Below are 25711 nucleotides of genomic sequence, written 5' to 3'. Positions count from 1 at the left end.
AAATCATAACAAAAATTCTCCTTTTCCACCTACGAATATAAATGTGGTGCCGGCTGAAAGTTTAGAATATGTACTTTAAACAGAATTTGTCCCACAGAATCAAAATAAAATGACACCACGTTTCAGTTATTGCTGGTGATAACTGTAGCTTCTAAGGGTTAAACATTTTCAGTATAGATCATCAACGCTGTGAGAATACCAGCTGAGAGTTACTCACTTCAGTCAGGAATGACCTTTGGCCTTCAGTCTTCCCCACTCATCCTCATTCAGATATTTGTGGCCTGTTAACTAGCCTGTGGGTCATGTGGTCTCTCTTTCTTCGCTGACGTGCACAACAGGCAGATTTATTGGGTGAGAGAGACGCTCTGAAGTCTTCGCTCATGTATTTTGGAGGTGGAAGATGTGCTCTGCTTTCCGCTGGGAGCTCCACTTCACCCCATTAGCTGATTCAGCTCCATTGGGCAGCGGCAGGGTTTACTGGAATGGATGAAGCCTCCCAGTGACAAACACTCACGCACACACACACCATGCACGCTCACACCTCTGCCCTCGTTTTTCCATTCCTCTGTTCCCAGCAGAGATGCTGAGGTCACTTCCTGCCTGGCGGACACTCAGAACTAGCACCTCTGAATGTGTGTTGGAGGATGAGAGAAAGAGACAAAGAGAAAGGGAGAGGGAGAGAGATGGAAAAGTGGGAGCAATAGGATGGAAAGCCAAGCCTTAGATGTCCTGCCAGTGAAGTAACACCTTGGCAAGGCTCTCTCTCTCCATTTCTCTCTCATATACTTACTCTCTGCCCGGGACACAGTCAGATCTATGGAAAGCTGTCAGTTCTTCTCTTATCAACGGCCTCAAAGCGAACAGTATCAAACACTGGGGCTGCACAGTATACAGATTTTTTAATTATTATTGCATTATTTGCTTTCACAGATGGTTGCAACATGCAAATGAGCCCTCTGATGAGGCCTCAAAACCTGATCATAAGCCTTTTCTATGCTAAAAGTTGTCTGAACCTATAACAGTAGCTGTTAGAAATGATCTGATACCAGCAGAGGTGGAAAGTAATGAATAACATGCACTCTCATTCAGTACTTATAGTTCATCATAACAACATATTTTTACTTCACTACTTTAATTTTTATAACTGCTACAGAGTAAAAACAAATCTGTGTTGCAGCTTCTAAAAACCAATTACAAGAAAGCCCACTTAAGTGTAAAAGATTCAGTTCTGAAAGCCAATCAAAGCAAAGCACTTCAGTCCTGATGTTCAGAGACATCAGGTTTAGTACATAGATAACATTACCAGCACCCAATCTTCAATGGTTTTCACATAATCTAAAGAAAGTTCCACTATTATGAGCTGCCAAATATGCCTCCCGAAATCCGTCAGAATCTTTTGGGTGCCCTCTGTGCTTTACCAGTTATAAATGATTACAAGTTCCTGTAGTGTAGCGGTCATCATGTTCGCCTTACACGCGAAAGCCCCTGGTCCGACCCCAGGCAGAAACACGTCCTTGTCTGTTTGGGGCAGTCATGGGCTGGAGGTTAGGGAAGCAGCCTTGTGACTGGAAAGTCGGCAGTACGATCCCCTGAGCTGACAGTACGTGACTGAAGTGCACTTGAGCAAGACACCTAACCCCCAATTGCTCCCTGGGTGCTGTGGATAGGGCTGCCCACCACTCTGGGCAAGTGTGCTCATTGCCCCCTAGTGTGTGTGCATTCACTAGTGTGGATGTGGTGTTTCACTGCACGGATGGGTTAAAATGCAGAGGTGAAATTTCCCTTTTGTGGGACTAATAAGGGTCACTTAATAATAATAATAAATAAAAGTTTGTGTGGAGAGCAGTTTAGCTTTGTGCCTTTATCTGTTTAAGACATAAGCTAACTTGTTGGAAGCTGAACCATATTGACTCTCCTTTGGAGAACGTTACTGCTGCTGTTTTAGATCATGGGCATATAGCCTGCACCACATTGCAGCAGGAATGTTGTGTTTTGCAGTGTATCTGTCTAGAAACCTTTAGCATGCCATTTGGATCTAAGGATAAACTTGATTTTGTCAGTGTGTGATGATACCATGCTGCATGCTGCATGCCACCTGTATGAAGGCTATGAGGAATGTATAATTTGAGTGGTGCATCGCAACAAAGGTCATATTTTTGGTTAAAAACTGTCAACTTCCTCGCTTACAATAAGAGCAGCCTGCTGAAAGTGAAGAAGGGACCCTTGTTGGCTGCCTACTCTAGTATTGACTGTTGACTCATCATAGTGGCGCTGGCTGTGGCAATGGCAACAAAATGTTTGGTTTAACCGTTCTTCTGGAAATGCTGTTTTCTAGCTTGGTAATGCGCTCTTCTACACTTTGAATGAGATCTTACACATCTCTTCTGTCTTATGTTTGAGAAACGAGTAACAATTCATTCTTTCCTCTAAACTCTTGGGAAATTGGGCAAGATTTCTATAAAATATCTTCTGTCAATGAATCTCTATACATTATTCTGTTCTAACCATTACTGGCTTATTGGCCATCTTCAGGCTACAGCATGGCAATACAGTATTTGTTAATTGGTATCATTATATTTACCTTTGCTTTACACTAATGAGCTCTCTAACCAATCACAATGTTTTTACCGGGTGCTACGAGCATCTTGGCCGAGGACAGGTTCATATGAGTGTTTCAGTGGGTGTTTTAATGAATCAAGATATACATATAATCCAAAAAAGTAAATTATTTTGGTCAAAATAATGCAGGCCAGTCTTTAACTAAGTCACATTACTGGTTCACAAATGCCTTCATAATATACTTCATGGTGTATTGCAATTGCAATATGTAGCAGTAAAATATATAGTGTTTTGTCTGTATTGCACAGTAGGGATGCTCTGATCATGAATTTTTGATGGCCAATCCTGAATCCAATATGGTCACATTGGCTGATTGCCAATCCTTTTTTTTATTTGAAGCTCTGTGTGGGCTAAATGAATACATGAAACACAGTAGCACATTCCCAGCACATTCCTTTAGCCAATATTAAGGACATTATTTTTGGTATAGGTGTAGCAGCAGCATTCAAATGTAAAGCAAGTGCACTAACATCATAAAATTGTAACACAGTAGCAGTAGTAGTAGCAGTGGGTGGTACAGCCAACAATTTATATTAAGGTATAATTAAGATTTCTGATGGTTTCAGTGTATATTATGGAATACACGCACACACACTTTCTGAAACTGCTTTTCTGTGCTTTCCGTGCTGGAGCCTATCGCAGCAGTCATTGGGAGGAAGGCAAGATACACCCTGGACAGGTCGACAGTCCATTGCAGGGCAGACGGACAGACATATACACTCACACACACATTCACACCTAGGGGTTATAGCATGTCCAAGTTGGCCTGACTGCATGTCTTTGGCCTGTGGGGGGAAACCGGAGCACCTATTGGAATCCCACACAGACACAGGGAGAACATGAAACTCCACACAGAAAGGAACCTGGCCACCGAATCAAAATCGAACCCAGGCCCTTCTTGCTGTGAGGCGACAGTGCTATCCACTGTGCCGCCCATCAGAGTATATATATTTTCAAATAAAACCACTTTCAATGCTTATGCAAACCTATTTTAACAGTTCAACCGTAGTTATTTGTACGATATCTGTGCCTATTTGTGGCATACCAGTATAACGGTTCTGAAAAAACTCACACCCCTCATATCCCTATTCTAGACCCTTTCAGACACGTGGACACAAATACACAGTTTTATAGCTTTAAGGCCTCTAAAAGTGTTGAAAGAGCTGGAAAAACGACAGAGGAGAGGGAGGATGACCCCACTGTATTCTCATTCACCATATGATGGAGTAACTCAGGCTTTTCACAGAGCTTTATAGAACAGACTGAGCGGTTGATCCATTTAAAAACGCATAATACCCATGTCCTCCTCTCTCATCACTCAAAACAGATGTGCATGTAGTATATGAGGTGTTACAAGAGACTTACTGAGGATGTTGTATCTGAGATGATGTATGATGGTCTGCTCTGATGTATGAGTCAAAAGCAGAGATTATGGTGATGGAGCTCTTGTGGAGGAGAGGGAAAGGAAGGCAGATGGGAATGTGAGAAACGGGAGAGACAGAGTGTGTAAGCAAGGGAGTATACTCTTAGAGAAATGTGAGCAAGGCAAAAATAGATGAGAGAAAAGTTAAAGGTTAAACATTAATCTCTATAACAAAAAAGGCCCCTGTTTGGGTGTGCGCTTCAATTCCTCACTCTCATAAATAGCTCATGTTACACCTATTATAATAATTACTGAATAATAAATTTCAACGTTAATAACTGAGTAATAAATCTTTGGTTTATAGGGTTAAAGTGAATTTGTTCTCAGAGATTTCAAAAACTGGATTCAAACAAAAGAGGAGGTGAATAAAGCAAATGAAGTCAAGAGCTATTCCTGTCATTTTGCAATACTTTTTAAATGTATTTACACAATTACATGAATTATGTAGTTAGTAATGTAATGAAGTACATTTACATTCAGTTTGCAGGTCGAAAAATGACAAATACATGGCAAAAATGTAAAAGATGTAATTTTTTTTTCTGCTGATTGGATTCAAAACTTTACATCAAATTCAAATCATAATAAAATACTTCCATGTGTGTTATCATTCTAAACTAAACTAAGTCCTAAACTAAGTTTAGAATCCACCACTTGTTTCATTGGGCTATGATCTCTTAAATACGTAACTTAGTTAGTAGTTTTATAGTTACCAAATCATTTATAGTAGTTAGTGAATGATGTACATCTGCAGTTCAAGGGGTTAAAGTCAATTTGTGGGAAATACTATAAAAAAGAAATGTCTGGTCAAACGCCTTAAAATTTTAGGGCAACTTGCTTCACAGCCTTTTTAAGTTATCTCAATTTGAGCTCAAAGTCCAGTTCTTTCAGCTTCAGTTAATCAATAGTAATATGAAGACAGTTGCCTTAACCCTTGTGTGGTGTTCAAGTCTGTGGGACCCATTTTCAGTGTTTACCAAAAGAAAAAAAATGATGCAGTTTATTATTATTTCAACCTCAGATTCCTTGGTCTTTGCTCATTTTCTGTGAAGAACATATAAAATAACCCATTTTCAGTGTCTTCACTCTGTTCACCCCCCCACACATTTATATTACACATATGGTGTTGGGGTGAACCCGCGGGGAGTGAAAGTGTGGAGGTGCTGTGTCCTTCACTCTGTTCTCCTGACAACATGGACAGGCTGCTGACTGGCTACAGCTGCTAAAGGAGAACCCTATGCTGGACACTTGAGATATTTTAAACATCTGGTATTTTTACATAAATTGTTATGACTGTATTGATTTAAAAAAACAAGAATGTGGTGGGTCCACCAGACCACTGAGTAACAAACACATCAACACCACACAAGAGTTAAATTTTAAACTTGACCTGACTACTCTGAAATCCAGAGAGTCCCAGAAAGTGCTTTGCTGTCTACTGGAACTGGAAAATATAAGAGGTGAACGAGGCAAAATGAAAGAGAATTCTAGCAGAAAGATTCAGGTGCTCCATCTTAGAGGGTATTCTGTTTTTTTAATGCAGTGGTTATGTTAGAGCTTACATTCAGAAGCTGCCGAAGCCTAAGCCAAGAACTCCATCTCTCAGAGGGAGTATCATTCTGCTGGGTGGATCTGAGCTCCGCTACGAGGGCCATCCGTCACACCGTACCCAGAGACGCACACTCTTCCGGGGGTAAAATATCACAGTCTATTGGGCCAGCAAAGCTAGGAGAACCCAGGCAGGAACATCAGATCTCAAGCCAAGAATCCAGAGCTCTGGATTGGGTTGCAACTCTCAAAAGTCATTTGACTGGTGGAAGGAATGGCCTTGGATGCTTAAGTTGCACCAATGCTGGAATGTGGATTTGTCAGAGCTTTTAAATGCTGGAAAAAGTAAAAGACAAACTACAGTATAATGTTCTGTGTGTCTTTTTTAACTGTAACTTTGAAGTGAAAAACGATTTATTTAGAATAAGATTCACTTTACTGCCCAAGTACACTGGCATGTACAAAAAATTTGTCTTGGTAAATTTGATGTGTACATTAATGGACAATACAGAGTACAAACAGTATACTAATGAACAAAAAACCCGCTGTCACCCAAAAACCTTTCACCTCATACTCAAATTATTTAATCTTAATTAGAAAATTCAAGCTACTCTTTGTGTTGTGTTAAACTTTCCTGATGAATGGACTAAAACAAATGCTCTAAAACAGCAATCTTGTTACATTAACTTCTGTTGTACATTAAGAATGTTTTTTCCTTTTACAGTAAAGTTGCCATTTTGGAGATGCAAATTTTTGTTGTAACATCGACAAATTACAACACGTAGCTATAAAGTATGCTTATCACTGCTGTCGGAAAAATGGTAACTTTACAGGAGAAAGAAAAAACATACTGTACTTTAATGTAAGTCAATGGAACCAGACATTTTTCCACACAATTTTGTGTCTGTTCATCATGAAATTTACCCACAATGTAAAGAACAACACACATTTTCAAATTATGTCAAAAACTGATAAATGGAGATACAAGGTTTTTGTTCCAACAGCAGCAATATACACAGAATGTAAGGTCTTTACCATAATATACAGTGCTGTGCAAAAGTCGGAGACCACCCTTAATTTATTAAATTTGTAGTCTAAATGGCCATTATGTACCACTAAGCCATTAAGTTGTGTCAGGACTAAAGGCAGAAAACATATTGGACAGAAAATTACACAGAAGCCTCAACAATTAAATATAATATCACATTTTTCAGTATTTATTGTGTTCACTCTTTGCCTTTATTAAAGCTTCCATTCTGTTCAAGAGACTTGCTTTCAGTTTTTTAAAGAAACGGGCAGGGATATTTTTAACACCTCCAAAGTTTAGTTCAGTCAGAAGTCAGTCACAGTTTCTGCTTCTCACAATCCAAGAAATCCCAAAAACATTCAGTACTATTGAGCTCTGGATTCTGCACTAGCAGTGTCTTCGTTTTCTTCTTCTTTGTGTATTTTCTTTTCTCAGTGAGGTTCTGTGTGACAGACTACACATCCTTTCAGACCCATAGCGCTGAGTTGTCTTCTCACAGTAGAAAGATGGACAGAAACACATGATTTTTTCAGATCTGAAGCAGCTTGATTTTCTCCTCTCTCTCAAAGATAAAGGCTTTAATACTGTTGGTGAAAGTTGTGGTGGTCTACCAGCTCTTGCACGGTTGTTAGAAGTCCCGTTTTCTGTGTATCTTCTGAGGTTTTTGCATTTTAATTTTGGAAACTGCCCTTTATTTTACTTTTTGACGACTATCTTATAGGACTATTTTATATCAAATCTTCTCCTAAATATCTACTGAAAAATTAATAACAAGTACTTAAAGAAATGAAGGGGGGGCTCTGACTTTTGCACAGTACTGTAGATCAGGTGAGATATGATTGTAACAGGTGCAGATTGGCAGGTACTGTATTAGAATTGATGTACTGTCCTGCTGTCTGGAATCATGTGTTTTACTGACCGGTTGTATGTGAAGACACAGTTTCACAGTGTCATTTGTCCCAAAACAGCAAAGCACAAATGGCACCTCCATGTCCATGGTGTGAGACCTCGTCTTCTCCGTACACACACACACACACACACACACACACAAATACACGTTCATTTCTCCCGTCTCCCAGCCAGTCGTCACTGCGGGGAACCGGGGTGTGGGTCTCTGAGTCAGACCCTGTTTTTCTGCAGAGTGTTGATGTGTATGTGTGTGTGTGTGTGTGTGTGTGTGTCTGTGTGTCTATGTGTTTACACCGCTTTGCAGCTGGCACACTCTCTGGAAAAGCTTTCCCCTCTGTCTCAGTAAGATGCTGGTGAAGGGGCAGAGAGCCCAGTATTGAGCCCTGCTGCACACACACACACACACACACACACACACACACACGCACACACATACACACAGACACACACACACACACGCACGCACACACCAGACACATTCAGTTGGCACCATCCCCTGCCACCACATCTGGGAACAATTTACCCACCAAAAAGAAAGAGAAATAGGGAGTGGGGGGAGGCTGAGGAGGAGGAAAGAAGGGGTGCTATGGAGGGAAAGTGGAAGGAGAGAGACACAATAGAAACAAGGAAGAAAAGATGAAAGAGGTAATGGATCTCATTGCTGTGACAGAACAGAAAGCATAAAGATGAAAGTCTTTGATACAAAAATACAAAGCTCTTTAAAAATAGAACTACATAAAAAAAAGTAATGTATTGGATTTACTGGATTACCCACATAATGTCAACATTAATAAAATATATTACATCAGCACGGTTGTCCTTTAGTTTATTGTGCTCCTTTTGGTATCAATTGTGTTTATGTAATATATTTTGTTTATGAGGGAATGACGTACACATTGGAATCAAGTAAATTCAGTGCATCACTTTTTTCACTGCAGGAAGGTGTCTTATCACATGTTGTCACTGTTGTATGAAAACCTTAGAAACTCGTAACTTACACTGCAGGGAGTAGTGCGCTGACCTTACTTGATTCACATCTACATCAGTTACACATGAATAATCACATTAACTCAGTTCATGCCAATAGTGAGTAAACTGAAAGAAAATATTATGATTATGAAATATATTTATATACAGTCCTCCACAAATAATGGCACCCATGGTAACCATGAATAAAATGGGCTGTAAAAACATTCTGTATTGCTTTATCTTTTTATTATTCTTTTTAATTAACGAAAATGAGTCGTTTATTTGAAGCATAATAATTGAAAGAAAAAAGTCCAAATCACGAAATAAGCTTTTTCTCAAATCTATGTGTGCCACAGTTGCTCCTATGGAATTCTTTAGTGAAATCTATCCCCATTCATATTTTTTGTTTTAAAGTTTAAAATATTTATTTATTGATAAAATGTATTTTTCTTTCATTTATTGCAAATAAATGTTAATGTTTTGTTAATACTTTGAATGAAAGAGTAAAAGTATGAACAACAATGAATCATTTTTACAGCCTGTAGTGCTTATGTTTACCGGGGGGTGCCAATATTTGTGGAGGGAACTGTATGTGGAACTTTTTAACATTTAAATAAAGAAAAAAATCAGAATGCTATCTTTTCAGTGCACATTTTGAGAAGGTAAGAATGTTTATTCCTGTTTCTGAGTCGTCGGTTTGGACATACAGTCGTGTGACAGCAATGATTTGGCTCAGTGAATAGAAACACTGTCGCATAAAAAGAGAGACATGGAAAGTGGGGGTTACCATCTTTCCCCTCTCATCCTCCTTTCCCGTCACCATGGCAACCAGCGTAAGGAGGCTCTAGTGGGGGACTGCAGCGCTGTAGGGGTCTCTGTGAATTCGGTCACACTAAATCATGTCTGAGTTCCGTGAAACACTATAGACCAAACGAGAAACAACGTTACTGTATTACTGCTAAAAGTGTCCATTAGAATAAAGAGGGTAAAGCTAGGGTTTCTAAACGGAGGTCAGTTAGCAAGGCCAGTGTCACCCCCAGGCTGCTGATTTTCTGCTTGATTTATGCTGCTGTTAAATGTAGACACAGGGGCCTGTCAGTGTGTATTTGACATGAACACATGTGCTTTTGTCATAAATGCAGAATTGGAAAACTGGCATAAACACAGAAGTTGCCCAGAAAAAAAGACAACTTTACGGCACTGTAAAATTTGGTTTAATGTTATTGCTTCTGGAGTTAGTTTGCGTCATAATGAAAGAGTCAGCAGACTTTGGCCTTTTTTCGTTAAATATTAGACCGTTGAATACGGTTTTATTTTTAAACACGTCAACATTTGGTCTGAAAGTGACCTCCCCTTTGAGTCATTTATGTGAAACTGGCTAACTGCTTCTTATACGGTCTTAAACGTGTCCATTTTCACAATTAGATTTATGTGTGTTTGTACGAAAAAGATTTCCACCCTTATAATTAGAATATTTTGAAGGACATGATCAAAATAAGCGCAGTGACACATACAGATGAAACAGCAGCTACTGTCTGCCTGTTATTATGTCTTTTATTATGACTATTATGACTGTCATTAACACCAGGCACCATGACCACATAACAGCAGAGTGGAGCGCATGCAAATGGCTGAAAGAGGAGAAGTGCTCATGAAAGGCAGAATGATAGCTGGCATGAGGGTGGCTGTTTTTGGCGTATGAAAGTTAGACTGAATACATTCACATAGGAGACATTTGAGCAGTGAAGTACAAATTCTGTTGAACTTTTGTACCCAGAAAAATGTGAGAATGAGTTTGGGTCAGTGATTTCTGGGACTATAAAGTTCAAACTTTGGGCTATCAGCAGTTCACTGTAGCACTTTCCCTAGCGAGGCTTTCCTGGATGGTGATTTGTTTAATGATACACATATTTTAGGTTCAGTACAAGTTGTGATTTAGAGGCCAAGATTCAATTATTTCATTCATTTTTTGCCTCAGTAACCAAAAAGAAATATTTTTTTCTTTTTCAGTTTTAAACAATGAAACATGAAGCTTTCTTTCTCAGTTTCATCTCTCACTTTCTCTCTCTCCACACTTAACGCTCTGACTCAGCTGTGCTTAACATGGCCTCATTGTATCATCACAACAGGATTGACATTATATGAAAGGTTAAAGATGAAAAATTACATTGTAAAGATGTAAACAAAGTCTTTTAGAGTAGTTTGGTGTGAAATGCTCTGTTCTAGAGAAACTTACTGAATCAGAACTGTTCACAGCGGTGGTGATAGGAACCAGATTCCAGAAGAGTTTAATGCCTCTAAAAGCTCCATCACAGAAAGTTATTGTATGAAATGGTTACAAACATGTTGTAAAGTTGACTGAAATCTTAAATGAATGTCCTAAAATGTATTTGTAACCATTTCATGTATGGTTCTTAGTGTTGGTGCAGCAAGATATTCCCCACAGAAAACTTTTTTTTTTATTATTTCACTGCTATTTTACCATCATCAGTATTATATATCGCTGCTGTCGGAAGAAAACCTTGTATCTCCTATTTTGTTGTTTTTCAGTTTTTGACATAATTTGAAAATGCCTGTTGCTTTTTACATTGTGTATAAATTTCATGAAGGATGGACCAAAAGAAATGGCCCAAAATGACTTGGAAAAAAGTCTGGTTCCATAGATGTACATTAAAAGTAAAGTAGTTTTTTCCTTCTCCTGTAAAGTTACCATTTTGAAGATACAAGGTTTTCTTCCAACAACAGCGATATAAAAACTCAGGAGACACATGTAGGTTCACATGTTTTGGTTTTGGATAGTAAATAAGATGGCTAAATTTGTGTTCCTCCCTGGTTCCTATCACCACCACTTTAAAGACATCTGAGTCAGTAGGTTTCTGTACAATGCCCAATTTCACATTAAACACTCTGAATGACTTTATTTACATCACAACGACTGAATTATACTGAAATTTTGAAAAATCGGCAGAATTCCCCTTCTAAGGCATGCTTTGGCAAAAAGCTATTTTAGACTATTTTACACAATTTTCCACATACTCCAGATGTGGTCGATCAGCAGACACATTTTCGGAGACAAATTTTCTTTCTTTAGTTTAGAACTGGATTTACGAGGCTAACATTACGGACAATGGAAGCCAATTGTCACCCAAATCTTTTGTGTAGATACATCTCTCAACCTGCTAAACCACATCTAGGTCTTAATTAAGGTTGTGCAGACTTGTGCATTAAGACACAGTATGACTGTGTGAATTATAAAAAAGAACAAAACTTCACTGTGTTGCTGAACGAGAACCACAGACGACCATTTTAGACAACAGCAGAATCCGACTTCACATGGATGCACGTCATACAGAGCAGTGCAGAGCGGGCGCAGCACAGGTAGCGGAGCAACATGATTTTGCTCGGGGCATGGAGCGGCTTTTCATAAAAGTCAGAGCGTTAGTGTTCTCTCTCGCTCCGAAATCGCTCCAGTGTTGATCCATCCTGTGAGCCGGACAGCCCTTTTTTACACACTTACTACCTGTGTGTACATGAGTGATGCAGCTGTGACTGCTACAGCTCGCATATGAAGGCCCTTCATACACAGCGTCTGCACTGCGGAGCTGTTCATCAGACTTACATACTGGAAATTCTCACAGGTCGCAATAAATTTCTACACACATTACACAGAGTAGGTCTCATATTGTTCCTCTGACTGCACACATAAAGAAGCCGATGTTAAAAGCATGTGCATTTGTTTACCCTCAGCAGTTTTCAAGCATGTGACTGGGCCAACGTCTTAAGCCCGTACCTTCCAAAAAATGTCTGTGTACCACAGAAAGCCATAAATTAAATAAATAATGAAATAAAGCGGATCTGGAGTGATTACAGAAACGCTTTGTGCGGAAATGACTGCCTCTCCACTCCACTCATACACATATACAGGGCTGGACGCCAGATTACATTCATGATTTGTGTTGTTTGCATTTATAAACACACACACACATCTTCTAAGCCACTTATCCTTCTGGGTCACAGAGGGAGCTGGAGCCTATCCCAGCAGTCATCGGTTGGAAGGCAGGATACACCCTGGACAGGTCACCAGTCCATCGCAGGGCAGACAGACAGACATATACATTCACTCACACACTCATGCATAGGGGCTATTTAGCACGTCTTTGGACTGTGGGAGGAAACCGGCGCACCCGGAGGAAACCAACACAGACACGGAGAGAACATGCAAACCCCACATAGAAAGGACCCTGGTCGGCCGGCCGGGAACCCAGGCCCTCCTTGCTGTGAGGCAACAGCGCTACCCACTGCGCCATCTATTTATAAACAGATATCTTTAATTACAAAATTCAGAGTTAACTGTTTATGAAAAGAAACAACAGAAATCCAAAAACCTGATTACCTATAGTGTTCGTATGTCTGTGTGATGTGTGTATATGTGAAGGGGAGTCAGAATTTGGCTCAGGACCTGTTATATAAGACTTGTATTCAGCGTCCAGATAAACAGAGAGAGAGTGAGAGAGAGTATGAATGACTGAAAGCAGGGAACAAAGTGTGTGTGTGTGTGTTTGGATTCTTACATTGTCAGGACAAAAATATTCTGTCTTTAAAAACGAGAAATAATGTACAATATCAGGACTAACAAAACGCTTGAGCCTTTCAAGGCTTTAAGAGCTTCATGTTTTATTGTTTATAACTGAAAGAGCAAAACTATTTCATTTTGGTTACTGAGGTTTAGGGTTAGATTTACGGTTAGACTTAAATCTTTCGTATTACATACAGATACTACCATATTGTTTTTGTCATTGCAAAGCCAGGATTTCCAAAACTATATAGGAGAAGGAAATCTGTTTTTTCCTGTTTTTTTTTTTTTTGAGTCATTTTGGACCATTTTTTTGCAGCAGTTATCACTAACAGTACACCCAAAGTGAAGTGTCACTGGCATAGTAAATGGTGGTATAAAAAAAAAAAAATTAAATGAAAAACAAAATTGAGTTTTGAGGTTTTAATATGAGAGTGATGATATGGAGTACTGAGCAAACGTTTTAGGCACCTGAGAAAATTAGATTCAAAAGGTTATTTATCTGGGCAGTACACACTGATTTGCTTAGAAAACACTAATATTCGAATAAATGCAAATAAAATTAATCTAGTAAGTAGTGATTTTATGTCTGTTTTTGTTCCATGTCCAAACCTGCATTATCTGTATTTATCATCCAATACCTTGTTTGGCTCAATCAGTGCTTCATTATGTTAAATCAGGTGTGCTGGTGATGAAATTCAACACATCTGTGTGATGGTTGGAGAAATCTGGAACTAAACCTGTGTTCTTCAAACAAGCTCACAAGATATCAGCCACTTAAAAAAATAGAGATTATTGTTATTTTTACTGTAACTATGTTTATGTACATCTCCTGAGATTTTTAAATATATTTTTAAAAATGTGCTTAGATGCCTTAGACTTATGCACAGTACTGTGTATAATACATATCAACATCATCATATTCTTGAGTGTAATCTTTGTTTTCAATGCAGCGGAGTGTCACAGGGAGAATAAAAAGCAACATAAACAGATTAAAAACAGACTTATTTGATAGTAAAATTTAGCAATAAACAATAAAACACTAAGACAACAAAACAGTAAAACAGGCCCTTAAATAAAATACAAAAACATAATACGAAAGACAATAAGATAACTACAAATAACTAAACAATTTAAAAAAGAACTAAAAACAATAAAGAGTAAGTAATTAGCATACATGTATACATACATACATTAACATGTTAGCATATCGCTGCTGTCGGAAGAAAAGCTCTCATCTCAATTTCTGACATTTTTCAGTTTTTTAAATAATTCGAAAAAGCCTGTTATCCTTTATGTTGCATGCAAATTTCATGATGAATGGACTAAATGAAACAGCCCAAAACGACTTGGAAAAGATTCTGATTCCATTGACTTAAATTTAAAGTAAAGTATGTTTTTCACTCTCCTGTAAAGTTACCATTTTGGAGATACGAGGTTTTCTTCCGATACCAGCGATATATGTCTGACCTCATATTCTTATATATCTAAAAACATGTGTGTGCATCAGTGTCTATGTGAGAATACATGCGTGCACACTGGAGGAGTTTCTCTGCATGTTCTCTTACAGCATGTATGTTCACGTGTCCATGCGTGTGCGTGTGTGTCTGTATATTTGTATGTGTGCTTCAGCGGTTCAGACAGAAGCTGGCTGTTTGTGGCCACCTCACGTCAGAGCTGCCTCAGACAGCGATGGAAAGACAGAGTGCAGACACCGACGTGCTTCTTGACAAACAAGTCAAAATGTCCATTTTCCCTGCAGAGCGGAAAAGTTCAACGCTCCCACAGCCAGTGAGCCTCTCTGACACACACACAGCTGAGTGATCCCACTCTGCAGCAGAAACAGGCAGGGAAAATAACCCCTGCGTTGAACAGAATGCCATTTATTCAGTCAGGACTGAGTGGAGCGTTCTCAGGTGCTTCACTGGCATGACTGAAGCCAGAGAGACATTACAGTGCATGTACACACACATTTTTTTTAAAAATACAGGACATGGGGTCATACACAGGGTTGTAAAAGTACTATAAAGAGGTTCCGAGTATCCGTGTGCCAAAAAAAAAAAAATAACCGAACAACCAAACAAAAAACAAACAAAAAACAGCTAAAGGAAATCGCTGTTGTTGCGACAAAACCTTGTATCTCCATTTTTGTAATTTTTCAGTTTTTTACATAATTTGAAAATACCTGTTACCCTTTACATTGTGTGTAAATTTCATAATGAATGGACTAAAAGAAACGGCCCAAAATGACTTGGAAAAAAGTCTGGTTCTATTGACTTACATTAAAAGTAAAGGAAGTTTTTTCCTTCTCCTGTAAAGTTGTCATTTTGGAGGTTTTGTCCCAACAGCAGCGAAATACAAGGTGAGAAAATGTCCAGACATTCGCAGTAGCAGTAGCAACACATACAAAGTGTAGTTTTCACTTTGATTGTTTTTGCCGCCTGACACTATAGAAGCACATACAAAATGTAGTGGGTTTAATGGGGTATGATGACTGGTTGATGGGGCATTGCCTCATTAAATGACTTCCCAGACGCTGGGCCTGAACCTAACTTTACCCTTCATGTTAGTAAGCTAAAAGAAGTAGTTCTTCTCTCATTTCGCTTATATAAAAAACACTGTACTCATTCAGGACCATTTTGTTGGTTCTAATATTGTAGGTGAACCCTGTTTTCCTCTGGTTTACCTACAAATTCAGGACACAAAAGATGTGTATTTTATTCATGAACTGAGTTGAGACTATTACTACTTAACTAAGAAAGTCCTGCTCTTATTATAAAGACACAGGTTGTTCATTAAGTGTAGGAACTGGAAATGATATTTATTCATTTGTAACTGAAACCTTTTCCCAGAAGGGGACTTTTTAGAACTGTTCGCACACAGCTTATAATATGAACATTTGGGAAGCCAGCAGTGTTGCTGCTGATTTTCGTGCTATTGGTTTTCCACAACTTACCACGAGAGGTTTCATATTATTGCTTGTGTGTATGCAAATTGTTTTTTTTTTTTAATTCAGGATCTAATGAGTCAGTTTCTGTGCCCTGTCAGCATGTCAGAGATGTTTTGATAAATGTGTTAGTTACTGTATATGCTGTCGCTCGCGTGAGGGAGCGATCCCAGCCCAGAATTCCACATTGACAGCTGAAACAAGAAGACTCCCCAAAATAACCCAGCACTCCTGTCCAACAGGGCCGATTTCATACAGACCAAAACTATAGAACTATACTGCCCCCCTATGGTCTGAGAATATTACAAGGAAACTGTAGTGTATTGATATCATAAGATCCTAAGGCTTAGTTAATGGTGAAAGGGCCTATTAACTAAGTGTTAAGATCTTATGATAGAAGAGCTTTGAGCTATGCTAAAATCATACTAGCTGTATTAAAGAGTGTTGAGATTTTTGTATGCTAAAGATATTGTTCAACATTTTGGAACAGAACACTTGTGTGTGTCGTTTCATTGCTTATGGGAAGGTTGTTGAACTCTTGGAGTGCGTTTTATTTAACGATTGATCAACAAAATGTTGTGCTTTAGCACAAAACATTCACATTTTTGGCTACAATATTTGATGTTTAAAATGAACATTAAAATGAACATTGCATCAGACTGAAGCCTGAAGCCTGAGGCAGTACCCGAGTACCTGTCTATGTTTCATTTATGTGTGGTTGGTTGAAAGCATGCAGTACTGTGCAAGAGTCCACACTGTATTTATTGAATCTCCAGTCAAAATGTCCTTAAGTACAAGTTATGTATTTTTTAAGCACATATTTCTGAGATTAAAATATTCAATATCACACTTGAATAATGAAGGGGAAAGTCAAAGGAAAGGAAAATAGTTGAAAAAATGTGAGTTTTCAAAATACAAAAATATAAAAATCTCTCAAAGATGAAAGGTTCAAGTACTTTTTATCTGAAGCTTTTATCTTTGAGAGATGTCCTCAGAAACTGAAGACATCATCTAGCGTGGTTGGATGTAGTAGACAGTGTTACTTCATACACACATATGAGCACACGCACATACACAGACGAACAGTGATAATCCTTGTGGATACGCAGCTCCCATAATAGCTGGTCAGAGAGACTGAAAGAGTGGTAGCCCCCTCAGGCCAGTTGTCCTGTGGATCAATAAAGTGTGTGATTTTAAGCGACTAAGCAGTCTTTCTGTTCCCGTCTCTGCCTCTGCAGCAGTATCAGCTAACACCAGTTGTGCCTGTGAACCTGCACGGCTTCTGCTTGGCGGAGATTCCTGTGTTAAAAAAAGCACCACAGACACCCTAACCCCCTCCCCCCCAACAACACACACCAAACTCGCTCCCCTCCCCAGCCCCTCGTCCAGGAGGGTCCTGTCTGTGTCATTTACAATTCACCCGCTTGTTGTTGACATCATTTAAGACTTGGACAACTTTTTAAACTGCATGCTATGCTATTTAGTCTAGTTTAGTGCTCAGTACTAGTTTAGTTGTGTGTAAGAGCGAACGAGGCAGAATGGTGCAGAGATGAGGGGTCCGAGAACCCCACGGTGAAGGAAAGCGGTCATGTCTAACGGTTATCGCACTATTTCGCAGCACCTCAATGACCTGAAGAAGGAAAACTTCAGCCTGAAGCTGCGCATCTACTTCTTGGAGGAAAGGATCCAGCAGAAGTTTGAGGACAGCACCAGCGAGGATGTCCACAGGAAGGTGAGCTGACCTCGGGATGCAGGGAGCGGGGTGGAGAGGGAGATGGGAGGCTTCAAGGGTGAAGGAACTAATGGAGTCCAATGTAGAACCTAATGTACCATTGTAGTGGCTTTAAGGGTTGCAGGAACTGATGTTCAACTCAGTGTACTTCAGTTTTGGCTTTGAGGATTGAAGAACACTGATGTTCAATTAGTGTAGAGCTTAATGTGGTTCGGTCTTGGCTTTGTGGTTTGAAGACACTGATGGAGCACTTAATGTGGTTCAATGGTGCATTTTGCCAGAGAAAAAGATGGAATTTTTAGAGTTCTCTCTTCTTCAGGTTAGTTAAATGGTCTGTTGTATTAGCATGGTGCATGTTTGAATCTTATTCTAATGTAGACCTAATCATGTAATGTAATGGAATGTAAAATACTCTGTTCTTTAATCTGGTGCTTGTGAACAGTATGCAAAAGGAGTTCTGCAGCTTCTCGTGCCAAGGGTTTAAAAATAGCCCATAGATCGAGCAGCCATTGAGCTTTCAAGTATATCCAGTGCTGGCAAGAGCAACTGTAGATATGACGCCGACATCAGTGGGGAACAACTGCAGTGGTTCAGTGATCTGTTGAAATAGTGAATATTAAAATATTCAGGTCAATTTGTCTTCAAACACAAATACAGCCTTATCCTCCTCTCCCAGTAGGCTACTAAGTGATTTCACCAGTGCTGGCTGTTGACTAGTATTATGGTCTAGTACAGGGGTGTCCAATCTTATCCACTGAGGGCCGGTGTGGCTGCAGGTTTTCACTCCAACAAGGCAGGAGGTCACCTGATGAAATGTTTGAAGACTAAGACCAACTGATTAAACCAGTACAATCAGGTGTTTGGAGTGAAAACCTGCAGCCACAATGGCCCTTTGTGAATAAGATTGGACACCCCTGGTCTAGTATTAAAGGTGTGACATGCTGTATGATGCATGGTTTCTTGATTATTGTAGTTAAACTGTAACATGACCAAATGTAAAAGTGAAATGATGACCCTGTAGTTGTAATAACCTGTTCTAAAAGAAAAATGTGAGTTATATGTTGTTGTTTTGGAACCTGGCTGCCTTGCAGAGATGGATTATAGATAACAGGCAAGTCCACTCCAATGTCAACTTTACCTTGGAAAAATAAAGTTAGTAGAGCAACAAAACACCTTTAAATTGTCCACTGAAGTCCATATTTCACTCTATTTAAATGTGCCTTGGGGGCAGGTATTGTCACCAAGGACTGGGGTAAGTTTGGGGTTAGAAGGTATTCATATTTCATATTTCATTGTTACTTTATTCTCAATTTCTAATTAAATTGTGACAAACAAAAACAAACAGTGCAGCCATGTGATTTCTAGTCTTGGAAGACACGTCACGTGCATGTTTTCAGCAATGGTCAACAATCTTTAAAGAATTTATTTGCAGGAAATATGCAGTTTCGAAGATGTCTGTGCATTTGACAATGCTGACAGATTCCTATGTGTCTTTATTATGTAAATGCATCTGAATTTTGAAAGATTCATCTACATTCTCCCTACAATGCCACGATATCCAAATTATCTTGGCCCTTAGCTTGCGCGTCAGTGTGAGTCTAAATGTCAGTGGAATTGGCCTAAAGCAGAAAACTGGCTGTGGCTGGTTGAGTCTTGTAGCTGTGGTGACATAAATATGACTCAGAACAGCTGCTGTTGGTGTGTTGTGTGCCAAAATGTCAGTAGAACGTGAGACACCAGAAAGACTTCACATGAAATATATACCACACAGCTTTCATAAACAGTTAATGCAAGGGTGCACACTACATTTTTTTGTGGAAATTGCTATATTAAATGCCATATCGTACGTAATCAGGACGTTAATAAATTATCATTTAAGAGTGGGCGGTATGGCAAAAAAAGATACTTGCTTCAAGACATTTTCACAGCGTCACATATTATTACTGATCACTGTGTCTGTCTGTCCTGAGGTTAAAGTTGGAGCAGACAAAATGCACCTGCAAAAAAGTACAGCCAGATTTTAAAAAACTATGAAAAACAAGTTTTGAAATTCAGTGTTTGAAAAAATGAACTGTTTATGAAGGAAAAGGAAAAGAAAATTAAATACCAGATATAAAAAATAAAAAAAAAAAGAAGATAATGGCATATAGGCTGACTTATGTCATAAACTTCTATGCAGTTTATGCACTATTTGGAGTGGTCCTTTGTGGATGATTAATAACTCGCAACAGATTATCAGTAACACATCAACATCATATCAGTGAAGCAGCAGTAGTGCAGCATCTGAATACATTGAGGCAAATATTTTGAAGATGTACAGTTGATACATTACTTATATTAAGTAGATGTGTTGTTAATATGTTACTTTCATTATGCAAAACCTAACCTTACCCAAAACCTAACCCTAATCCTGGCCCTAATCTTAACCCTTACCTTAACCTCAACTCAAACCCTAATCCCAACCCTCATATGTTTTTGACATGTTACTGAGAGTCTTTTGAGTGTTTGTTTCGTCTAAAAAGGAAACACTCAAAATAAAGTGTCACCTATGCAGTTCCTATACACTGGTCATTGTTGTTTATAGGCTCTCTATAATTGGTCTGAATATGTCTGTTTATGTTTTGTTCAGTGTTGTATAAGTACTGACAATATGCATGATATACTAAAAGACTGTGATGTAATTTATCATGATAACTGTAACATATCATCATATTGCCCACCAATGTAAACATTGCAGAAAAGTACAGAGAGCCACTGGCCACAACAGTCTGCTAATGACTGATATGATTTGCACCTACTGTGTTAAGTAGCTTGAAAACATCTTTGTACAGTTGAAAATGAGCCAAATTGGCTAAACTGATACATTTACAGAAATATTTATGAATGTGCATAGTGCCTGTAAATCTAAGTCAAATGAACTAAACTGAGCTGAAATAGACTTTAAAATTTACAGAATTTAAAAAATATCCAATGTCCCAATGAATCACAGTCATATTGCAAACATTTTTGACATGCAAATGATTTAAGATTTTAAGATAATTCATATATTCTATAATCATTGCAGAAAAGTGTACTGACAGGTAGCTTATAAACGTTTTATTACTGGCTGCAGGAAAAAAACTATGTCAGTATTGTGTAGATCCAAAGAAAGAGTGCCAGGAAAGAGCTATTCCTGTCTGACCTTATCAAACTGACCTGCTCTGGTATAAATGAAATGAGTCCCACTGACCTACATGTACTAAGATCAGAGACAGCAGCATGCAATTTATTCTGGTGTCTAACTCCTCACCTGCCAGCTTTGGAGAAAGTCTCAGAAACATATGAATAGATCATATTAGGATACGTGTGTGTGTCTGTGTCACTCATTCGCAGATTAATGTACTCTGATCTCCATCCAATTACAGTGAGTTCTTGGCCCAGAGTTTAAAAAAGTCTCTGTTGCTGTGGGCAGAGATCCTGTAATGGATAGCCGGGGGGATAGAGTAGATTTAGGGTGCTGAGAGAGAAAGTGTTGTGTGTGTTTGGTGGGGGAGGGCAGGTGGATCGTTCTATTTTGGGCCCACCTCATTCCCCGGAGACTGCAGCCGCACGTGCACAGAGCTTTGGTGAGCTAATTGGTGGTGCATTTTGCATATTAGCCTGAAAGTGAATTTGCCTCAGATGAAATACAGGATAAATGTGGGGATTTTCTTTTTTGTCCCAAAAGAAACTGCAAGGTTACAGCAGAATTAAAGTGTAGGAACTCATACATATGTTAGGAGCAATAACAATGCACAGAATTTATAATAATAGCCATACGCGAGATTTAATCACAGCATACCTCAGCAAAGCATAAGCAAATGAAAGGCTATAATGCCATAAAACAGCACCCTAAAGGAATGTGACTTTATGGAAATGTAAAACAGCTTTTTTTTATGTTTGCCTTGTAGAATATTGAGCTGAAGGTTGAGGTGGAGAGTCTGAAGCAGGAGCTACAGGAGAGACAGCAGCAGCTCGATGAGGCCCTGTAAGTCCTACTGCATTTATTTTTTAATTCACATATGAAAGTGTATAAAATAGTATATGGGAGTACATGGAATTTGGATTCTAAATATCCAACGCTTCCTGGGGTGGACACATTGTTTGCATACTTTCTGTGTCTTAATCTTTCATGCCGATTGTTGTGAGAATCACTAGAGACACAGTGAGAATCACTAGAGACACAGTGAGAATCACTAGAGACACAATTATACAAAACTATTATACAATATTGCTGCTTAATTTTGATTGCAAAATATGCCTCCAAAAGAAAACAGTTTTATCTAACAAAGAAAACACATTGAGATTAGTGAAGTAGGCATTTAAATATTTAGCAGGCACTCTTATTCAGAACGATTTACAATGGTAGGTGAACAGAAGGTTCAGGCGCTTGAAGAGGCGATAACTCTTATCGGCATATTACTGTGGCGTTCCTGCCTGAGCAGGGAATCAAACCCCAAACTTCAGGGTGTAGAGTGGTGATGTTATCCACTAGTCTATTGAACCACCAACCAGGCAACTATGGCAAAAGCCTTGGACTACAAAGGGGAAGAAAAATCGACTTCTCAGCATCTTGTGGACTAGCAAAACAATGAAATTAGGTATTTTGGTATGTAAATTAAACTGTTATCACTAAACTGGGAGTCATGGAATTAAACTTGACAAAGAGAAGCAGAGACTGCAACAAAAGCAGCACGAATGGACGGCCTCAGACAGCAAAAGTTGCAGTTGCGTGTGGCTAAATTCCTATTTTCTCCAGTCTGGCGAGCAGAACCCTCACTCAGCTCCTCTGAATCTTGGTCATTCTCTCTCAGCATGCAGAGTTGCTTCCCAAAGGCACGTAAGCTGTGTCCCTGCTGACCAGAGAGATAGTAAAGGCCAGAGAGCACTGATAGACCTTTTTCAGATGCTTGAAGTGCCACAGTGAAGTGGAGAACCCTATAGCACGTGAAACATGTACACAGTCCAACAGTCGTTTGGGTGTTTCAGCTCCCCAACACACACACAGGTTTGTGTTTATACAATGTCAGAATATGAGGTCATACATATGTTTCATGTGTATTTATGGATTGACATGGTAAAAGTGAGAATAAGTTAAGACACCCTCTACAGGGAACTGTACAAGAGACTTAAGAGATTTAAATATGGCATTTTATTGCTCATTTTAGTGTTCACTTTCTGTTTATTTGCTAAGTTTTAAGCTTATAAAAAACATACACAACCTTTAAATATGCCACATTTTATGTTTTATTTTTCCCCCAATACGTTAAATGCAACAAAAAACAGTAATAGTCTATTACAGCAGCACAATGTACAGTAAAGAGCAAAACAAGAGCAAAGTATTACCATACATTGTTTTACAGATGCATAAAAAGAAATAAAGGTATATAATGAGGATATAATAAAGCAATCATAAAAAGTATAATGTGCAGTAAATGAGTAAGTAAAGTCGCAATAAGTAAGTAAAGTCGCATGTGTGTGAAGTGTTCTCTGTAGTGGGTGTGTTTACTTATTTTCAATGAGAAAATCGGAAAAACATGTCACTTCACCAAGGGTACCCAAACTTTTGCATACAAGTGTATATATTGCTGCTGTCATAACAAAACCTCATATCTCCAAAACGATTTCAGAGCAGGAGAAACATTCTTACCTTTTAATTTCATTTGTGATGCAAGTTCATTTCTGTTGGTACGTTAGTCATTAAACTTTCACACGATGTATAATGGCAGCAGGAGTTTAAAAATGATTTAAAAATCTCTAAAAATAAATAAATAAATAAAAACCAAGAAATACATGAATTATGATCTGACGTTAACAATGAGTACCTACACTGCAAAAAAAATACTGTTTTAACTTAGAACTCCCTTAAAATTTTGGGCGAATTGATCTTCTAATATTAAGTTAATAGAAAAAGAATCTGTGTGTTATATTATGATGACTTGCAGTTTAAAGTTTAATAAACTTAAAATTTTAAGGCAGCCCAGTAACTAAGTTGAAACACTGTTTTTTTTTTTTTTTAAATGCAGATGTAATAAGAAGTTCCTGTCTGATCCTAAACCTTGTTATAATACTAACCGCAGTAACCAAAAAGAAATGGCTTTACTTTTTCAGTTGTAAACAATAAAACATATAGCTTTTGTAGAAAAAAGCACTTTACAAAGTCAGGAGCATTTAGTTTGTGCTGATATTGTAGGTTAACTTTGTTTTTCTGTAGTTTTACTACGTAATCAGGACTGTTTGGTCCTGCCAAACACACACATACACATGCATACCTGCAAATCACCCAGCTGTCCTTCATTCTGTCTGAAAGCTGACCTTCTCTAATGCCTTTAAGCACTCCAACAGAGAGGCTGCTTACAAGTTGTCAGAATCAGACACCCTGCAGCCCTGTTACTCAGAGCTGCTGTTGAAAATGTCTTAAACATGTACAAATGGATCTGTTGGACATGATTACCTTTCAATGACTCTATATCCTCATATAATCCAGCAGTAATCGCAGGTCTGAAAAAGTGCCTGTTGCTATGTTACGTTTCCATCACACTTTGCATGTAGCACTACTGATGGTTCTTCTGGCGACCTAGTGCCAGAAAACTCAGTTTAACAGTCAGAATTCCCCCTCTGATTTCCCACTATTAGACCTAAGTGCTAAGACTGAGCTCCATTTCTGATCTCATCTTCTCGCTTGCGGTCAAGCTAAATTACACATCCACAGCCCATGATTACTCATAATGATGTAGTGGCTGGGTTGACACAATAGGTCCAACAGGCGTTGCGCCTCTCTGTCCTAATGGATGTTCTAGGAAAGTGTCCCAGAGGTGCTGTTCTCCTCTCCGGTTCAAAATGCTGACAGAAGGGTCATAGCTTCGGGAGTTGTTTGGGAGCGGTCAGCAACAGGTCTGGAGAAGCAGTTAGGCACGCTGCCAGAGGGCCACTTTTCAGCTTGAGCGAAGAGTGCTGAGTGAGAGGCAATCACACACACTCAGAAACACGGAGAGAGGAACCATCGATAACCTCCCACAGGAGGCAAGAGCAGAGTGTCTTTATGTAGAGCTGCGGTTCTGCTTTAAAGCAAATGTACATAGTTATCCCCATAGCCCTAATGTAGTGGATCAGCCAAGACATGATTGGTGGGTCAAGATTTCTTTAGTTTTGCATTGCAGCTACAAGCCTAACCCTTGTGTGGTGTTGATATGTTTGTTATTGTAATCAATACAGCCATAACAGTTAATATAAAAATACCTGATGTTAAAAATATCATAAGTGTCCAGTGTAGGGTGTCCTTTAGCAGCTGTAGCCAGTCAGCAGCCTGTCCATGTTGTCCACTCGCCCACACACACACATATACAAACACATACACACACAGACCCACACACTAACAGCAGGCCATGTAGGAGGAGAACAGAGTCACAGCACCTCCACACTTTTATTCCCCGCGGGTTCACCTCAACACCACATGTGTAATATAAATGTGTAGGGGGTGAACAGAGTGAAGACACTGAAAATGGGTTATTTTATATGCTCTTCACAGAAAATGAGCAAAGGCCAAGGAATCTGAGGTTGAAATAATAATAAATCACATCATTTTTTCTTTTGGTAAACATTTAAAATGGGACCCACAGACCTGAACACCACACAAGGGTCAATGTAGCCAACATGCAGTGGTATTTTATAGGCATGCACTATTGTGTGCATGAATCGTTACACTTGCCTCAAACCGTGTTGAGTTTGTAATTTTTGTAATTGTAATTTTGTCCATTTTTATAGATCATTCCATGCCATACAGTGTCAGAAACCACATAATCAAGTCTTGTTAGCAAGTTGAGATTGCTAACAGTTTGGTTTGAGGCAAGTGTTAAATCCAGTTTTTACAATGCTAATTAGTGCACATAAGCTTCCATTACTTGATAGCTACATTAGCCTCAGACTTTTGTTCACCTAAATATGTCTTG

The 25711-nt window shown here is 38.9% G+C and overlaps 1 protein-coding gene and 1 non-coding gene across 3 annotated transcripts in view; both read left to right on the top strand.

Annotated features, from left to right (window-relative positions):
• The window catches only part of LOC118815359 (phosphodiesterase 4D interacting protein), a 133740-nt gene that overhangs the window by 38267 nt on the left and 69762 nt on the right, over nt 1-25711 (top strand). For both annotated transcript variants that reach the window (XM_036581422.1, XM_036581423.1), the window contains exons 4-5: nt 17631-17744; nt 21674-21750. In XM_036581422.1, the coding sequence (XP_036437315.1) occupies nt 17631-17744; nt 21674-21750 (191 nt within the window). The remainder of the gene's footprint in view (nt 1-17630; nt 17745-21673; nt 21751-25711) is intronic.
• trnav-uac lies at nt 1438-1509 on the top strand. The gene has a single exon. It is a non-coding gene; the product is annotated as a tRNA-Val (tRNA).

Source organism: Colossoma macropomum, unplaced genomic scaffold (genome assembly GCF_904425465.1).
Source record: "Colossoma macropomum unplaced genomic scaffold, Colossoma_macropomum, whole genome shotgun sequence".
Taxonomy (NCBI): Eukaryota; Metazoa; Chordata; class Actinopteri; order Characiformes; family Serrasalmidae; genus Colossoma; species Colossoma macropomum.
The sequence above is the reverse complement of the archived record's forward strand: the minus strand, read 5'-3'. Positions and strand labels throughout refer to the sequence as shown.